Source organism: Cinclus cinclus, chromosome 10 (assembly GCF_963662255.1).
Source record: "Cinclus cinclus chromosome 10, bCinCin1.1, whole genome shotgun sequence".
NCBI lineage: Eukaryota > Metazoa > Chordata > Aves > Passeriformes > Cinclidae > Cinclus > Cinclus cinclus.
Genome location: NC_085055.1, coordinates 10632126 through 10650673, shown reverse-complemented (window position 1 = coordinate 10650673; position 18548 = coordinate 10632126). Strand labels below are relative to the sequence as shown.

Sequence of the window (18548 nt, the reverse complement as noted above, 5' to 3'; positions counted from 1 at the left end):
TTAATTCTGGATTGAAGATGAAAATGCTGCTGCTGTCCCAGCACTCTACTGCCATTAATTTCACTAGAGGCAAGTAATAAGGGGCTGGGATGAAAATGGGAGAGGAAAAAAATTGCCTGCTTTCTGGAATAGCATAGTGAAGGGCTTAATACCTTCTTTAGCTTTCTTAAGATGAAAACTGAACATCTACTTAAGATGATCTGTTTTTCTGTTGTTGAAAAAATATCTGATTTCTTAAATACAGATCACATGTGTTAACATCAGAGAAATGTGTATCATCCCAAAGCCTGATTCAATCCCTGATACTGTTGAAGGAAAATCCTCCTACTGCAATAACAGGAGATAGAACAAGACTTTATTGCTTGAATGTCTACCCAGAGACCAACACTGCCAGTGGTCCCACCAGAATGGGCTGTATGAGAGAGTGGTGTAAGATTTTTTTGAGCATCACTTTGCACTGCAGTTCTATGTAGTCATTTTTATCTTTTTTTTTTAACCACTGGGATTTAAGAAATGTGTTTCCAGCCCCACATCCTTTAAAGACCTTCTCAACAGATGTGACTGGCTTATGCCTCTGGTAAATCATAAGCATGCTCTGTGTGTGTGTAGTGTGTATGTAGTGTACAGTGTGTGCAAGCTCACATCTTTCTGTGATTACTCATACGTTGTGAATTGGAAGAATCACTACGGAATAAATTTATGCAATAGCTAAGTAGATTTTCATGAGTAAGAGAAAAACCCTATTGAACTGGAAGGGAGTGGAGACAAGGAGGGGCCTAAGAAATAACCAATCTGTGTCCAAGGATACAAGACCACACCTACACTCAGGTGCAGTACAGTTGCAGTTGCACTGTTTGTGTTAATGCTGATCTGCTCTCACACCTTCTAGGACAGTGGAGCTACTTATACTGGTGACACAGACCTTATTTAAGTCACCAGCAGACACTGACATCCCATCACTTCAATGAGAGCTGGTCAGGTTCTCAAAATAACTTGGGAGAAATAACTATCTCAGCCATCTTTCACCCTCTACCTTCACGTACTAAAGAAACAGGAATCAAACACAGAAGTGTAGTAAGGACCATGTTCAGACCTCCTTCTACAGGCAGATAACTTAGGTGCTGTGACCCTTAACTCCATCAGCTGCAGATAGAGCAGCTGCTCTGGCTCACTCACTGTCCTCCTGAACAGCTGTGTCTAAATTAGGTGCCTGTCATGGGCAGTCTGAACATGGCCTCTCAAACTGCCCTCTTGTTCCAAGGCCTTCCAGTTTTATGTTTTTTTTTTTTTTTTCCTTTTCTTTCAAAAACAGAGATTCAGACCCTAGGCTGGAAAGAAATCATGCAAAGCTTGTGCAATATCCCCCTGTGGGCATCCTGGGGAGTGTCACAGTTGATACTCAGAGGTCAGTGCTGGCCTTGGCAGTCAGAGCCTGGATCCGAGCAGAGTTGCAGGTCTTGCAAAGGATGTGCCCATCCAGAGGGTAACAGCCCTGATTGTCTCCTTCAGACAGCAGGCCACCACAGTCCTAGGAAATAAGTGAACACAAAGTGTAAAGTAAATAAGAAAGAGCAAGATAAAGCAAAGAATCTATTAGTCAAAGAATCTCTCGCCTCACTTTCCACCTTGTAACAGGATCCAGCCTGAGTCAGCGCAAAGCATGAAGCTGAGGTACGTGATGTCTTTTACGATTAAGCCATTTTCTGATAAGACACAATGCTGCAGAGAAGATGGGTTCCCCAGCTCTCTGCTGAATTTAATCCAATTGAAAATAAAAGAAGATTATTCCCTTCACATTTCTGAGAAAGCAAAGGTCTTTAGCATTGGAGAAACATCAAACTGAAGCACGTATTTATTAATTTTAAAAAAAGGATAAAAGAGAAGAATCATTGGGAAAAAGTTTAGTACCAATATCTGACTGTAGGTAATCTCCTTTGGAAGAGTTAATGCCACAAAGTTACAGCTTCCATTCCAGGGGTGGCAGCTAGCAAAGTCCCTGCCTGTCTCCCCTTACCAGAACTGTCACCTGTGTTTGCATTAAAACCGGCCAAAAAGGTTGTGCCGAAAAGGAGTATGTCAGACAGGAATGTGGAAACCCCACTACAAGGCCCCCAAACCTGCTCCAGAGACCTCAGCCTATAAGCTTCAATGCTGAGTATAGCTGCTAGGAAAGCTGGGAATTACCCCTCACCGTTTAATCAAGCAATTGCTTGGCCCAGGACTACTGATGTGAAAGCCTGGGTATCTCAGCAGCCAGCATGGGGACATGCTGTATGATGAATTAGGTTCTACAAAATTTAGTGTAGGAATGCCCCAGCATCTTAAAAAATAATGGGCCTAAGTAATGGGCTGATATGTACCCTGAAAGCCAAGTTCAAATTGAGAATTGAACAAAATGCCTCAAGTTTCGGCCTAGACCTTTAAACCTAGTCCATCCTTCCTTCCAATTAAGGTTATTAAAACCTGCAACTGCAATAAGAAATATATTTGGCCTCATTTTCTTACCCTGCCATCTGGCTGATATATTATCCAACAAGTAACACTAGCACTGAAGAATTCTTGAAGGTTCCCTCACACAGCTGTTCCCACACGCTAATTGCTTTAAGGTGATTTTTATTCTCTGTCTTCAGATTCTTACCATCAAAATTACATGAAGTGTGTAATGAAACTGAACAGGAAAAGTAGCACAAAAAGCATTGCACAAAACAAGAATGATCATGTTTATGTGTCCATTAAAATTCTTCAACCCAGAGCCATATGCTGAGTTTCCTGTACAATCTTGCTCAAATCCTAACATGCATTAGCTTTCATTTTAAGAACATAAAGATGAGCTACATTTGTGTCCAGGCTATAATTTATGAAGTTCTCAAGTATTAAGCCCTAATTGCCTGAGTCACATTCTTTTGCTCTCCTAATGAACCTGTTATAAACAAGGGACCTGATTTTCCTCTCATTTGCATGGATATAAATGAGGAAAAATTCCTTGCTTGCTGAAGTCAATGAAGTAATTTGATTGTAGAGCCAGGATTACAATAGGGTATGCCTGTCATGTGAGCAGCATGAGGTGGTGATGAAGTTAAGCCAAGCCTTGCTTTGTGTCCCTGCCGTGACTGGAATACCAACCTCGCACCGGTAGCACTGCACATGGAAGTCACGATCCAGGGCAACAATGCGCACGGTCTCCTCTTGTCCTGGGGCTGGCATGATGGGCTCCTTACACACAGAACACCTCGGGGCAAATTTCCTGAGGAAGCAAGAGATAGGCATAGTCACCCTCAAACTTGGAGCAAAAGGTTTTTGTTAACTGGATCAGCCAACCAGAAATGTGTGCATTTTTACCAAAACACAAACACGTATGTGCATATACAACACAGGCTGGAGCTCTGCACAGCTCCCTCCTTGGAAAAAAAATAGACAGGAGCACTTTAGTCTTACAAGGCAATTTCAGGCATTTAGGATATTGAAGAACATTTATTAGGAGAGGACTTCAAGAACTTCTGACAGGCAGCAAAGCATTTTGCTGCCCTAATTAACAACTAAAGTGCCTGTTGAATGACCCTCGATTGTGGCACCTATGCACTGCCACAACCCTCAGCCTCTAAGAAAATCCATGCAAATCCCAAGATAAGAAAGATGACCAGGATCTGCTTCAAGGGAATCTCTTGAAAACAAAAATCGAACTATTAAAATCTGGAGACTGGAAGAAATAGCTTAAAAGTCTGAAAAGAAATGGTAAAAAATAATTGCCTTGCACTAACACTAATTTGTTGAGGTTTACGCCATCCCCTTAAAACTTCCAAGCCTTCTTACCCACTTATGAACACAGAAGCACACTTCTGGCTGTGCTCACTCTCTGACAAGAAGCATCAGGGCAATTCTGACTTGCTGCATTTTCTAGCTAAAACTAACTCAGTTATCCAATAGGGTGCTGTCCAGGCTTAAAAGGGAACAGGTCTGGGTGCAGAGACCCCAGTGTTCTCTCTTCCAGTCAGCCTGACTTCCAACTGTACAGTGACAATAACTCACTGCATGAAGAGACTGACTTGAATCAGGGTCAGCTCAGGGATCAAGAGAAGCACAGCCCTTTCTTTTTTCCCTTCTATTGCTCACCATATTGCCCTTCTGGATAATTCACCCATGCTCTGTATTCCCTCTGGTTTTGCTCCCCTCAGGTCCCATGAGAAGTGGCCATCTCTGCTCCTAGGCTTGGGAATATTTAGTCTGTGGTGAATCATTATCTGCTGTTTTTGTTCAAAACCTACTGGTACCAGTTTCCTGGCTGCAAATTCTGCCTGCAAACAGACAGGAAAGGAAAACTTACACCCACAGAATCTGCTGCCATGTAACGAGAGCCAGGGTCAGGGGCTGTGAAGTGACAGAGGGCAAAGCTTATGGCAAACATCAGAACACAAGGAGATCAAAGGCCCTTCTCTTCTAAAATGCCAAGTAAAGATTGACTCTGCCACCCAGCCTGTCACATGAACCATGTCAGAATTAACTATCTTAGAAAATAAAAAAATTAAAATCTATCTGTAGTAGGAATAAAGAAAAATATTAATTTCACTGGCAGAAGATGAAAGATGCCTGTGTAGCTGTGATCTAATGAAAGAATGAATTAAACAGTGGCTATAACGAGTGCTCTGAAAAATAACTTAAATGGATCATGATATGACTGGAGCTGTGATGGCAATTAATTATGTGCTGCTTCATGCAGGCCCTTCCTTGTGCCATTTAGCTCAAATGTGGTACTTAAAAAATACTTCAATATTTCTTTGTCCAGGCTTCTGTGAGTAATTCATTATGAGACAAATATTATCTCCCAGGATCCTGAGATCATTCCTGCAGATTTCAGGGGATGTGGATCTGTTACTCTGGGGCCTGAGCTCAGGGGTAGTGTGAATAAGCATCAGCTACAGTTTCGTTATCAAGAGGATGTAGATGTAGAACACTCAACCTCCAGATTCAGGAGGACATGTCATCCCTAATCAATTAAAACTGGGATGGCCAAAGTACTGCAAAACGTGTGGTTGGCCAATGTCATTATGAGTGTCACACTGGGTCTTGTGCTATTCCCATCACCTTCCCCTCAATCCTTCACTCAATTTTTCTGTCCTTCCTTGCACTGGCAGCCTCCCACTTTCCACTCGCAAAGCCCCGAGGTCCATATGCAGTCACTGCCAAAAGGCTTCAAATGTGGGACATCAGCCCTCTTTCTCCTGAAAGCATATGAGCCCTTGGCCTGTGGGGTTTGGAAGGGGCACTCTGCCAATTTTTGAGGGGGTGTGAGGGAAGCCCTTCAGGTGCCTGAGTGGTGCATAAAACTCCTGTTGGGCCTGTGCTCAGGACCACATTTTACCTTACGCACAACTGGTGGCACAGAAAGGCAAAGCAACGCAGCAGCTGCCAATTAACCCAGCCTAGCTGAGCTACAGGGAACATCCTCCTGTTGGATTCTAATATGCCAGTTAATTGTGTCTGCTTCCCTTTCTGTCAAGTCAGCCAGCTTCTCTGAGTTTTCAGACCCACACACTGATGTCATGAGGCTGTAATTAAGCCTACCCCCCTAGAAATTAAGAGGTAAATGGTTGAGATGTAAACTCACATTTGTCAGTATTGATTTCATCTTTTAATTGAGGGGTGTAATGTATCTGTCTTTCCCATACAGGGCAAACATTTGTGCTCTGATTATATCTACCTGTCTTCTCTAGATCAGTTGTGATGATGGGGGTGGTAGCATGTCAGTGACAGAAATTACTTGCTACTATACCTTTCAACTTACTTTAAATAGCAGTTTCAGTATAAATTATTACCAGGGCTGTATTCTTAGTAGCTTAAAAAAGCTAATTAGCAACTAAAAACAAAAGGAGCTGTGAGCAACCTGTGGCCACTGAGATCCCTCTAGGAGGTAAGCAAACACCTGCAGAGTACAGGACAGGACCTCTCTTAATTGCTCAGTGGAAGAAGAGAGGTGCTGATGTGAAAGTGCAGGTAGAGGCAGTGAAGAGAAACATGCACAGTGAAAGGTAAGGGGAAGGCAGATCACTTAAAACAGAGGGACACAGAGGTTATCCCTCAATTCAGCTCTAAGCAAAACAGAGATCAGGCAGAATCGTCCCCCAACCAATTAACCTTGTACGCCACAGTGTGCCTGCTTGGAGCAGAGCTCACTACTATGCAAGAGCCTTGGGAGGAAGTGGCAAAGGGTTCAGAACTTCCTGGAGGCTCAGTATTAAGAAGGAGAATTTTTAGGGGCGAAAACCAAAGACAACTTGCAAAGCACTGACAGCAGCTTAGGCCTTACTTATGGAAATCCTCGATGCAGTGGATGTTGCCACCAGCATCCACAGTGAAGGGGATCCCATCCAGGCTGCGATGGCACATGACACAGGTGAAGCAGTGGGGATGGTAGGCCTTCCCAGTGGCTCGGAGGATCCTTTCCATGATGGGCTTTGCACAGACACTGCACTGCTCCAGTGTATTCTGCAAAGAAAACATGCACAACAGATGTGAGCACCATCTCAGCAGGACACTCACAAAGGTCAGCTGGTTGGAGGCTGCTGCAGGTCTGCTTGGAGGCTGTAGGTACCTTCTTTTCATTTCTTCAAATGAAGTGCAGTACAGTCAACAGTTATCAAAGAGTATGATAACAGCACAGGGCGTGGGTCAAGCCTTTAGAAAAGTGCTAGAACACAGACCAGAGCCTTCTCTCAGCAGCTCTGACAAGTGATCAGAGATGGCTCTGAGACACAGCAGCTTCTGTAGCCCCAAGCACGTGAAGGAAGGAGCTGTGCAGCCAAACTGGGCTTTTGCCTCTGCGCTGCCCAACCTGAGCAAGCTTTTGCAGCAGAGTTCATTAGAGACAAGTTCCACAGAAGGCAGTGCAAAACTGCAGTGCAAATTCCTGGGGCTACACAAAGACCCTCTAATTACTTTGCCAATGCAGATCCCATAAAAATATCTTTATCTGCCTTGTATGAAAATCCTGATCTTCCTCTCACCACAGAGAATACTGCCAAGTCTTCTTAGAGAGAACAAAGCAGTGGCTGCAAGAAAAGCACCCACAAGGACACGAGTTCAGGATGACTTAAATGCTTCATTTATCTCTGGCCCACGATGTTTGAGATAATGACTGTGAAATGCCAGCTCTAAGGCCATGATCCTTGCTGCACAGGTTTTACACACTAGCCTGGTCCTAAAGTGCTGGAGCCAAAAAAAATGCCCACTTTTCAAGTGGGGTCCATTGAATGATTCATCTCAATTTAACCCTCACTTACCCTTGCAGTTAATTATAGAAACACCAAGATAATTTTGTTTCAGATGGTTGTCTGTGAGCCACACCAGCCCTTCTGACACCAGCTGGGTAACTAACCTTTTCAAAGCAAGCACTTTAGGAGACACATAAATGGAGGATAAATCTGTGTCAATTATTTGTGTAATTTCACTGGACTTTAGAAAAGCAAACTTCACCTACAATTTTTGCTTGATGCACCTGAACTATCAAATAATGCTATCAGACAGCATTTGCATCTTGGGTGAGGTAGAAAAATCTATCATTATACTACTGATTATTTAGATAGGAAGAAATAGGGACATGGGAAAAAAAAAAAGGAAAAAATCTAACAGGACAGTAATACAGAAAGCTGCTTAAAGGCAGATCTTGTTGACAAACACAAGAAGGCTGAAGTCCTGCTTCCTCATGCCACAAAATTCCCAGAGAAAGTAGTGCTTTGATTGACTGCATTGTTATTGCTTCTTTGAGCTAGTATTCTCAGGGGCAAGAGCGAGTCCTTACATGTGCAACCAAAATGTACTGTAAGGAGATGAATCACCCAGGAAATCAGAAGGTTCTACACTCACACATTTGCTCTCAGACATTATCTCTGGGTTGCATGTCACTGGTAAGGTACAAACAAATACACAAGTATATCAGAGGATCAGAAGGACTGTTTTTGGAAAGGTTGATATGAAAAGTCCTGAATTTCAACCCATATGAGAACTGCCTCATACATTTGTAAAGAGAGCACAGCCAGACTAGCATCAAATTCAGGCTGGTTTTTGCTTTATACCTTGTAATAATGGGCAGGAAAGAATGACTGCTGGCCTTTCTGTCTGGTTGCTGTCACCATCATCATCATTATAACGGTGGCTGGTATGCCAGAAAAAGCAAGGTCAATAATTTTCTCCATGGAGAAATAACCTGGCAGATTTACCATTTTGCTTTGCAAAAGCAGATCACATCATCTCAGTCTCCATCCATGCGGTTCTCTTTGTTTTTCTGCCAAGGAGGGAAGGCAGGATACCTGTGGATACTGATGGAAGATTGTGCCATTTGTAAGGCATTTGCCATGAAACTTTCTGAACACACTCAGGTATGGAGCATTTGCCTCACCAAGTCACTGCTTGCCTCATTTCCAACAGCTGCCAACAACAGAAGCCAAAGTATGAGAACAGGGTAAGCAAAACACAGGAATTCCTTGGGATTTGCTTCCAGTCTCCACTGATTACTAGTTTAGTAACTTCCTGAGTCAGAGCTTGGCTTCCCCATATTTTGCCTCAAGTGCATGCTTCTCCCATGAACTTTCCTAATTGATTTTTGAATTCTGATAAATACTGATTCCCCACAACATGACTGGGAATTCCATGGTTTACTTCCCTGCTGGGGACCGATTTGTTCAGCAGTCCCCCTGGTCTGCTACTGCAGCCCACCAAGAAGTGTGACCAGAGCAGGCACCTGAAGCAGCAATCCACGCTGCAGAGGGGTCTAGCACCAAACAGCATGGCTTGGAACTGCTCTCACCACGGATCTGATGTAACTCCTGATCATGCATTTTTGGGACACAGAGTTTAAGCGCACAAGGGATCACTACAGCCATCCTGTCTGACATCCCACGTTAACACTGATTTTGGTGGAAACTCTGCAGTGATCACAAAGCAGGCAATCACCCTGCTGGATCATACCTTCTGAAAACATGCATCTTCTGCTCCCAAATCCTAGCTCAGTCACAGTTTGACATTGTCACAGCTAACTTAGACAAGCATTATAAATTAACCAACTCCTGATTAAGCCTTCTATACAACTTGAAAATCAGACCTGAGAAATTTATTCTTTTCATTCTTCCAAGTCTGTAACAGTAAGGAAAAACAAAGTCATTAGCTTCAGACTCCAGCTCACTCCCTGTCTGGGAGTGTATTTGCTTAAGCCCATCTCCTTGCTAGAACCCTGGCTGGCTCACACCCTTCTCTTCAAGGTGTTACCAGATGCTGCCAAAGGGAAAGCTTCCTTGATTCACACCCATTTGACATCAAGCTGCTGGAAGGCAGGATTTGGCCTGTGAAGCTACCAGGGTTTTCTTTGATTCTCTGATCAGGTTATCCCACATGCCTAAGTGCTGCCACAGCAGCTAACAACCTGCACAAAGGTATTTCTGCACATTATGGGAACAGCATCCCTGTAGGATTATAAGTTTGGCTTCTTGATTTTGCACTCTTTCACAGTTAGTCTAACTCTCCTAGCACCTCCTGGAGCATTCAGACCCTCAAAAAGCCAAGTAAGGTGAAGAAAAATGCCTAACAGGTCTATTTTCCTTCTTTTCTCTCCAGCTGCTGTTGCAAGCCTGCTCTGTAATCAACAGGTAGAACTGAGTGCATCTGATGAGCTACACTGAGAGCTAAGGCAAAGCACAAAGAAGAAAGGAGAGAAACAGCTAGGAAATATCAGACCTAAGGGCTGTGGTCACATTCATGTCATAAGAATATAGACCACAAATTTAGTGTGGGCTGAGGATAAAGCTTACCATTCTTTTCCCATATTTTTGGCCAAGAGGCACAGAGTGCCCTTGTGTCTCCAAATCCAACTAATTTTTGGGGGGTTTGAAAAGCACAGGGAAAGAGCCATCCATTTCTAAATGGAAGGTTGGCACAAAGTTTAAGGCTGAGTCTTGGTCCATATCTCTTGAGGGCAGAACATCCATGGCAAAGAAAAAGAATCTCACGTGGGGAGAATAATGCACCCTAAACACCAACAAGAAAAATAACCACAAGCTAAGATACACTAAAACAGAAAGAAAGAGCTACAATGACCAGGACATCATGAATCATATTCCAAGTTAAAATTAAGAGACTTAAACATGTATAGCACAATCAGTAGCATATTGGGAACAAGTTGCTTGGCTGCAAGCATCTAGCAAGTGGTGGTTGGAGTTGACCCCCCTAGAGCAATACTTGTCCCTTCAGAAACCACAGAAAGCCAAAGGGAGTTGCTCTGCAAATTTTAGGTTTAAACATGGGACACAAAGTAAAAACTCCAGCTGCTGGGAAAGACTTCTGGGTTGCAAGAGCCATAGAAGACTGGAGCTGGGGAATGTTTGAGCCCTTTCCCAGATGGCAAGGTGGCAGAGACTTTGGGGAGCAGTGGTGCAGTAACAGCCCATGGGCTGCAGTTCATCCTGCTGCCTTCATGCTGCAGATTATAACCCCTCCTAACCAAACTTGGGGACAGCAGTAACTCACATTATCCTGCTAGCACAAGGGCTCTCCCACAATGACCCAGCAATGACTGCAGAAGAAAAGCCACACAGATTAATCATTGCTTCTTCTGCATTGGCAATTCATCCCAAGCTTTAATGAACATAAATAATGTCTCCTGCACTCTGAACAGCAGACCAAGGAGAGCTCACTCACAGGGACACGAGCATGGTATTGCCTATTTTGCTGGGACAGGGGAGAGAAGCTGCTGGAATAAATTACATTGGCAACTCATGCACAGGGACACAAACTCACTTTCTGTAAGCGCTGCAGAAGAAACACATTTTTCGAAGTGACTGAACAGAGGAGATGGTTTTAAGCTGCACAAATGAAATGTGACTGCGGTGCTAAAAAGAGGCACATGGTCGAATACTATAGCTGAATTGTAACTTTGTAAAGTGTGGTAAGTGACATGCTTTAAATCTTGTGACTGTCCTTCATTTCCTGAGATAGAAAGGAGAGCAGAGCAGCAGACATTTTCCCCTTTGTGGAATATTTTTTGAGGCTTGAAAATGTTTCCATACTTAAGTGAAGACAGAACACTTTAATCTCAAGAAGCCTGGTGAATTTATAAACCTCAAATTAGATCAGGTCAATTGAAAAACTGCACTCCAAAATAATTGCAAATGGTTTCATTTAGGTTTTGGGTCTGAAAATATATAGTTGCATTATAAATTAAATATAAAGCAGACAGCAGTGGAGAGGGTTAAGTATCAAGATGTAATTTCAACACTTTAAAGCACTTTTTTGGCATTCTTTCTAGAAAAGGAAAACCAAGACTTTATTTCCACCCAAGGCTCCCCAGCTGCTATCTCCACAGATGGGTTAAATCTTGGCAAACATAACATTTAAGTCACTAATAGCCAGCATGAAATTCCTTCCTGCATGTCTGAGGAGAGAACTTGGACATGAGTTAGTCCTTTTCACTTCACCTGACCAGCTGGACACATTATTAGCAGAGAGTGATACTCCCCTTCTTGCTGCTCTGAGGGGTACTTTCAGCAAGGGAAAGCACTGCAGAAGCACCTTGGCTGGCTCTCTGACCGTCAGACCACGCTGCCATAGCTGCATCCGTGTGTTGGGGCAAGAGATGTGACCCCTGACAGCCTAATTCAGACACAGTGGTGAGCAGTGGTTTGCTGGGAGATGGAAAGGAAGATAAGGGAATAAATTATATGGGCAACCCTGCAATGTTACCAGCATGCTGGTAATGGGTCTGAGCTGTGTTTACAGCTACCCCTTGCACAGAGCAGACTCAGGCCCTGGAGACTACTGTATTGAGTGGCTTTCAAACCATTCTTCCATTCAGCTCAGTTTTTAGTGGCTTTCCCAGCACAGTAGCAATACCACAGCTGGCATGCTTCTCAGCTGCTGGAATTTGCTTTTCTTGTCAGGAAAACTGAATTCAGCTTTGTAGCTTTGGACTCAGAGCAGCTGGAGGTGAATCTGGCAGAAAGTTTGCTCAGCATACAGGATGGAGGAATCCCTTCCCCTTGCCCTGTAACTATGAGAGAAAGGCTAGATGTATTTCATGGCTTATGTTAGCAAAGATAACAATGGCATGCAACTGAGTCCACAAATGTGCAATAACAGAAAGGCCATAATGAAAATGGAACAGTGCTTGAGAAATGCTTCCCAAATGATAAGCAGATGTCAAAATATGCTCTACAGTGAGAGGAGGAAGGAGCTCCATTTTTCTTATCAAGTCAAGGCAGAGGGATGGCTTTGCCATTGTCTGAGCATACCAAAGGCTAGAAAGGAAACTTAGAGAAGGCTGCTGGGCCTGGCAGGCACACAAACTGGCCAACTATCTGCAGCAAGAATTCTGTCTTTAATGCTGAATGTAATTAAAGGTTGGAGCAACAGAGGAAGGGACTGGGTGATTTCTCTTACGCTTAGTGCCAGTTTAGATGAGGCCTGCATCCCTTTCTAGCACCACCAAGCTGAGAGTGATGAAGGAACGTCAGTGTTAAACAATCTGCTCTGCATTATGCTCAATGTCCGACCACAGCCACACTGACTCCTTCCAGCTAAAAATCCACAAGAAGCCCCGTGCTGGAAATTACTTAACTAATTTCTGGCACTCAAAGCTACTCATCTTCTGTACATTCCCTGCTCTGACAACGGAGGTCTTTGTCCCTTTAAAATGGCAGAGCCTATGAATGTAAGAAATGAGGGAATTGTCCTCTAAACTGGTAGGCTGGAAGATGAAATGCCTGGACTTCTGGCTTTTAAACCAAGTAGCTACCATAGGCAAAGCATTCCCATGCTCTGTGACTCAGTTAGCCTGTAAATAAAATGGCTATCGAAGTTACATATCCCAGTGAAAAACTGGATATTGTTAGGTTTGGTAAATACTTGTGAAGTTGTCTTTGTCCCTAAATGTTATTCAGAATACTCCAATATGGCTACAGCCATTCGCAAGAGTAAAGTAGTTTGATACTGAAGAAATGCTTTTAACAGCTGACTTTAAAATAGCGCAGAGAATAAAAAAGTCTATGCATATGAATTTTTTTCAGCAACAATAATTATAGTTGCATGAAATATTACAGTGAGCCAAACAATTGAAAGCATCCTTAGCAATTGCTATGTAAAAGAACGTTGTTAAATATCTTAGTAATCAGCTCCAGTCCCTTCAGTAATATTCTACTGAAGCTGTATTTCCAAACCTACTCACATCTTGTCTATTGCCACCAGGAGAGGGGAGCTGCATGCTCCCCAGAGAATCGAAGCAGCACATTGTGCATGTTGGTGAGCAGAGCTCACTCTTGTTGTTAGCACTGCCACCACAGCACACCCCACCCCAGGTATGAACCAGTATAACCAGGTGAAATCGGTCACTCCACACCAGGACTGCTACTGGCCCAGAAAACATCCAACCAGGAAGCTGGGACAGGCTTTTGGAGCACTGGAGAGAAAAACATCTGTAAAGCACAGCAGCACTAGCAGAGCACGGGAGACAAGCCTGCCTTGGCAGGGAGGGATGATCTGATAAGACAGTTTCCATCTCTGGTTCCTTCAATCTAAGGAGATCCTAAATGCACGACCAGACCTTCATTCCAAGACATTGCATAATATAACGTCTGGCACAAAATGCTGATTTTGGAAGATTTCTAATTTGAAGGAAATCCCTCAAAATCCCTCCCAGAATGTCAGAGCTAAACAGTTCGTTCAAGGCTCCTGCAGCTGAGGTGAACTGGCTCAGAGCTACCGTGGAAATCCCTGGGCTGTGTCACACAACAGCAGCCATGCCTCAGCAGATTTGTATTGCTTCACACACTCTGGTCCCTACCTAGGGAGAAACCAGCCTATGGCTTTGCCCAATGCAGAAAGATGTGTTGGAGGATTTGCTAGGACTCTTTTTCCACTGAAGTGAACCTTGGTAGCTTAAAAAAACTATGATATTCTATTAGCTTTGCTCCAGAGGGATGGGGGGAATACACATCAGGTTTTGATAGCCTGTGCTTTTATCTATTTTTAACACCCATATCCAGGTGAGAGCACCTACAGACCATACATAACTCAGCTCTGCAGAACAAAGTGCTCTGGGGGATAAAGCAAAACTGTTCCTTTTTCCCAAGCACTCCCAGTCCTTGTGCTGTTGATGTAGCTCTGCTTGCTTTACCTGTTCTTGCCACCAAATTCCTCAAAACATGATGTGCCTAACCTTGCATGCCGCCCTGGGAGTTTTGCCTAAATAAAGGTTCTGTCCTGTTGTGATTACTTTCTGCACAGGCAGCAGAACTGCATGCAGCTGGGAGATGTGGCAAACATTGAGCAGATACACTGTCCTCCTTGTTTAGATCCAACTGTGGACAACACAGAGATTTCAAGCTTAATTAGCAATACCAAGGAAGCTGCTAGAGAGGCATTTGAAACTGCTTGCAGTTTAAGCCGATTAGAACTTTGTGAAAACAAAACAAAATTGTGTACCAAATTGTTAGGCTAAAATTTAAGTCAAACTGAACCACATTAAAAGAAACAGAGAAATTACTATCGGCAAGAAGTGGGCATTTTTTCTTTTCTTTTGGTGAGGAATTTAATTTCATAGCTTTTAAAAAACCCAATGTTCCAATCCAAGCTTGCCACTCTGGCAAGAAGCTTAACCAAAATAACATTGGAACTCAGAGCTGACGGACCAGAGAGACTATAAACTGGTCAAATCTGGGCACAATGCAAGAAAAAAAAAAATCAAAAATTCCATTCTGATTTCCTGTTTTAGAATTTTGATGTAACTGACCATTGACATGGAAATGTTATCTTGACCTTAACTGCTAAAGCTGACTTGCAGAGGAAAAAATGACTGAGACTCTGACATCTCGGTGGTTATTTATAGTTCCCCTCACTCTCCTCTTTCTTGGTAGTTTTACATTTGAAATGAGTTCTTGCCTGCCATGCGTTTCCTGAAGGACTGTTCGAGCAATGCAAGAATTTGTGACATGAAAACCATCAAGAAAATGGAAATTTTTTTGATTAAAATGGAAAACAAATTTTAGTTGAAAACTCTCATCAGTAAATTAGTATCCAGCAAAGCTGGGCTTGCCTTGGTTACAGATTGAACACTACAAGGCTTTTAACTACAACCTGTTTAAAGCTTGCTTTTTCTGCTTCTTGTGCTCTCCAAGAGATATTTCCTGGAGAAACAAAGAAACAAAAATACAAAACACAAAACAAAAACAAAACAAACAAAAAATAAAAGGGGAGGAAAAGACAGGACTACTGCTCCAGAGTCTGGGTTCTTTTAGAGTTTGTAAGAAAAAAAACCCCAGAATCCTTCCCCTTCACTCTTTGATAATAAAAACCCCTCATCTCTCTAAGCCACAGGGAAAGGCACACAATCTATTTTCCTCTGCTTATTTCAAGTCACAGATAAGGGCATCTCTAAGTCGCTTCTAATGACTACTAAATAAATTAAATATTCCAGCTGGATATCGGTTTAGCAGCTCCCTCTTCTACCTTAATTGCTCAAACAAAGAATGCAAAGCTTCTCCTGAAGATCTCAAACAAATCACAAGAGAAATTATTTTTTTCTAGTGGCAGGGGCAGAGCACTGGAAACTAAGGCTGTTTGGTTTCTGTCTTTGGTTCACCAGTGACTCAGAGAATAATTTAATTATCTTCCTCCTCCATTATTCATATTATCTATGGAGTGGCTTTAGTCAGCTATTAGGAGGTATGTAATGCCCTGACAGAAGTCACATCTCTCTTGCAAACACCAAAGTTGGCACCTGGAGCTACTAAGAAATAAACACCTTCCCAAACTGAAACAAAATGAAAACCCAAGCAAGAAGGTAATGAGATTTTGCACAGAATTTCATGGAGCTTTCACTGAAACACCTTTTAAGTGCAAGATAATGTTTTTTCACTGTATACATGCAAGTTGTGAAATACAGGTCATTGCAGAACTTCAGCATAAAAATAGCTGCTTTTAATAGATAATGTAATCCAGTACAAAGCTTGGCAAAAAACTCCCCCAAAACTCTCACAGCATTTGGATGCTGCTGCTGCTACCCGAACTGACAGTAAGAATATGATATATCCAAATCTGTGATATGTTTCCTAAAGAGTTGCCAAATACATTTATGTCGCTAAGGTGAGGAGAATATCTTGGAGCCTTTGGGGCAGTGGGAGACTTATCTGTACCTGGAATATGAGACCTGAAAGCTTTGTGGGCACTCTGAGGTCTTTCCACAGGGAGAGGGAGTTTCTTATTTCTTGAAGAAAGCCTCCTGAGTGAAATGCCTGTTTTTAAAGACTGAAAGAACACTGGAAACCCACAGACTATCAGCACTGGCCACTATCAAGAATAACAGAACCCCAAATTAAGTGAGACAGTGTAAGGCAAGAATTATACTATACCGTCTCCCCTCTACACCAAGACTAGAAATTTCATTTTTTGGGGAGGCAGGATTTCTTCAGAGGTTTGAATGGAATAATTTCCTGGAGCGACACCCCTTCTTCTATCTAGAGCCAGAATCTAATTGGAAAGAAATCCAGGCTGCTGACTAAGTCCAGGGTCAAATAGGTCACCTACCAGGTACTGAGATTATTTTTAGATGCAGTGACATCCCTATTCCTTTCATTCAGTTGACCTGGATGTTTGATTTGGTTCCTTGTCTGGGAAAGCAAGTTTGAGCCACCTGCTGAGATAAGAGTGACAAAGAAGGAAGGGATACAAAACGAGAAAATTGAGACAGCTACGTAAGAAGAACCCAGACAAGGCATGCCACAGAAAAGAGAACTTCCCAAAGAGGTCAAGTGAGATGGCAGAAAAGCAAAAGCCAGAGACTGATGTTCCATCCAGGGAATTCGTCCATCACCTTCCTTCCTCCACTGTGAGATAATCTCATCCACAAAGACAGAGATAGAGAAGATGATTTACATCAGTCCCTCTGAATCTCTTACCCACTTCTGAGGGCGCTTCTGCTGGAACTCAGCTTGCTGTAGAGTTGGGAGAGAAAGGACAGCACATTATTCCTTCTAACCTTACAAAGAGATGCTCATGCAATAGATCAGATCCTTCCTTGAATAAGTGAAAAGTAAACCCGGAGCTTTGGGCTACTCTACTGTTCAATATACTGCTGTGTGAAGTTGGGCAGAAGAGTCCTTGCAACATAATTCTTCACTCAGTTGATTCAACCTCTTGGCACTGTTCCTTTGCCCTCAATCTAGAAAAATTAAGGCTCCCTGAAAAATAAAAAGTTCTTCCTATGTTGTACAGATGACATGGAGACTTGGATACAGAGATCTTGGATGGAAAAACCATTGGAATGCAAATAAGCTCAAGAGTTGCATCAAGAGCAGACAGGCATGTCTGAGTAGGTGGTAATTCTCTGGTGTCTGCCGGGTTAGTCAAGGATGTTCAGAGCAGGAAACATGCACTCTAAAGTAATTTCTTTCTCTTTCATTACCATGAGAAATTTTGGATTAATTTGGAATATGAAGGACACTGGTCTGAGCTGTCAGAAAGGTTTATGTCAGAGCAGAGCAGACCAAAAATCAAACTGACAGTTGGCATTTCTTTACCAGGTCTTTTACATCACTTGAGGAGCATGCCCTGGATATTATTTCAAGTTGAAAAGCACAGCAACTGAACGCTGAGCTAGTCAACTGTCAGGCCATACTGTTTACTAACCAGATTACTCCTGTGTTTGTGAAAGCAACACCAAAGGCTTTCTGCCAAACATTACATTTTAAAAAAGGAACAACAGTTGAGAAAAAACCCAGCAAAACCCAAAGTGAATGGAGCTGCTGAAAAGAAGAGATTCACTTGGGCACACACATCAGCAGCACAACCTGCAGTGCCTTGTGACAGCGCTTAAGAATCAACAAGCAAAGCAGAGCAGCAATGGCAGGAGAAACCAATTTGTCCAACCTCACTGTTTTCCTAGTGACACAGTTACATAAGAGATGTGCATTTACATAAACACACTGAATGTATAATAGATGTTATATAACATGTCCATTCTCAAGTTGATAGCATCTTCTCAGTGTATGGACTCTTAGGCTGAAATCACAGTGATTATGGAATATAGAGGAAAAAATCAATATTGCAGGACCATTCTGATCTGTAACTGTTCCATTCCATTATGGGGATTTTCTTTACATAACAGTGGAAAAGACCATGCTGCAGTGCTTCTCACAGTACTTTAAAAGGTCTAAGATCACCTGCATCAATGGTTGTTTCCCAAGGTAACTGCTGAATTGCTCATTTCCATACTAACACAACTTCCCATTTTCCTTTCTGAGGACCAGAAGTTGCCATTTCCCCAGAAAGAACAATCTGAACACACAGTAATCTGACCCTCATGTTTTGCCAAGCAGCTCATGCAAAGTAAAACTGGACCACATCTTTCCATACACAGCTTCCAATTTAATGGATCTATGAGGTACAAAAGAAGGAAGGGCCACTCTTCATCAGGCTGTAGTTATAGACCAGATCCAGGTGAAAAACAGACAAGACAGCCTGGTATTAGCAGGTGGCTCAGGTATCTGAGTGATCCAGCTAATGCAGGCCATAAGGAC

General features: G+C 42.7%; 1 protein-coding gene across 2 annotated transcripts in view; it reads right to left on the bottom strand.

Annotated features, from left to right (window-relative positions):
* Window positions 1–242: 242 nt before the first annotated feature.
* LPP (LIM domain containing preferred translocation partner in lipoma) overlaps window positions 243–18548 on the bottom strand; it is a 298039-nt gene continuing 279733 nt past the window's right edge. For both annotated transcript variants that reach the window (XM_062499363.1, XM_062499362.1), the window contains 3 exons: window positions 6302–6480; window positions 3124–3244; window positions 243–1528 (listed from right to left, as the gene is read on the bottom strand). In XM_062499363.1, coding sequence (XP_062355347.1) covers window positions 1400–1528; window positions 3124–3244; window positions 6302–6480 — 429 coding nt within the window. In that variant the 3' untranslated portion in view covers window positions 243–1399. The remainder of the gene's footprint in view (window positions 1529–3123; window positions 3245–6301; window positions 6481–18548) is intronic.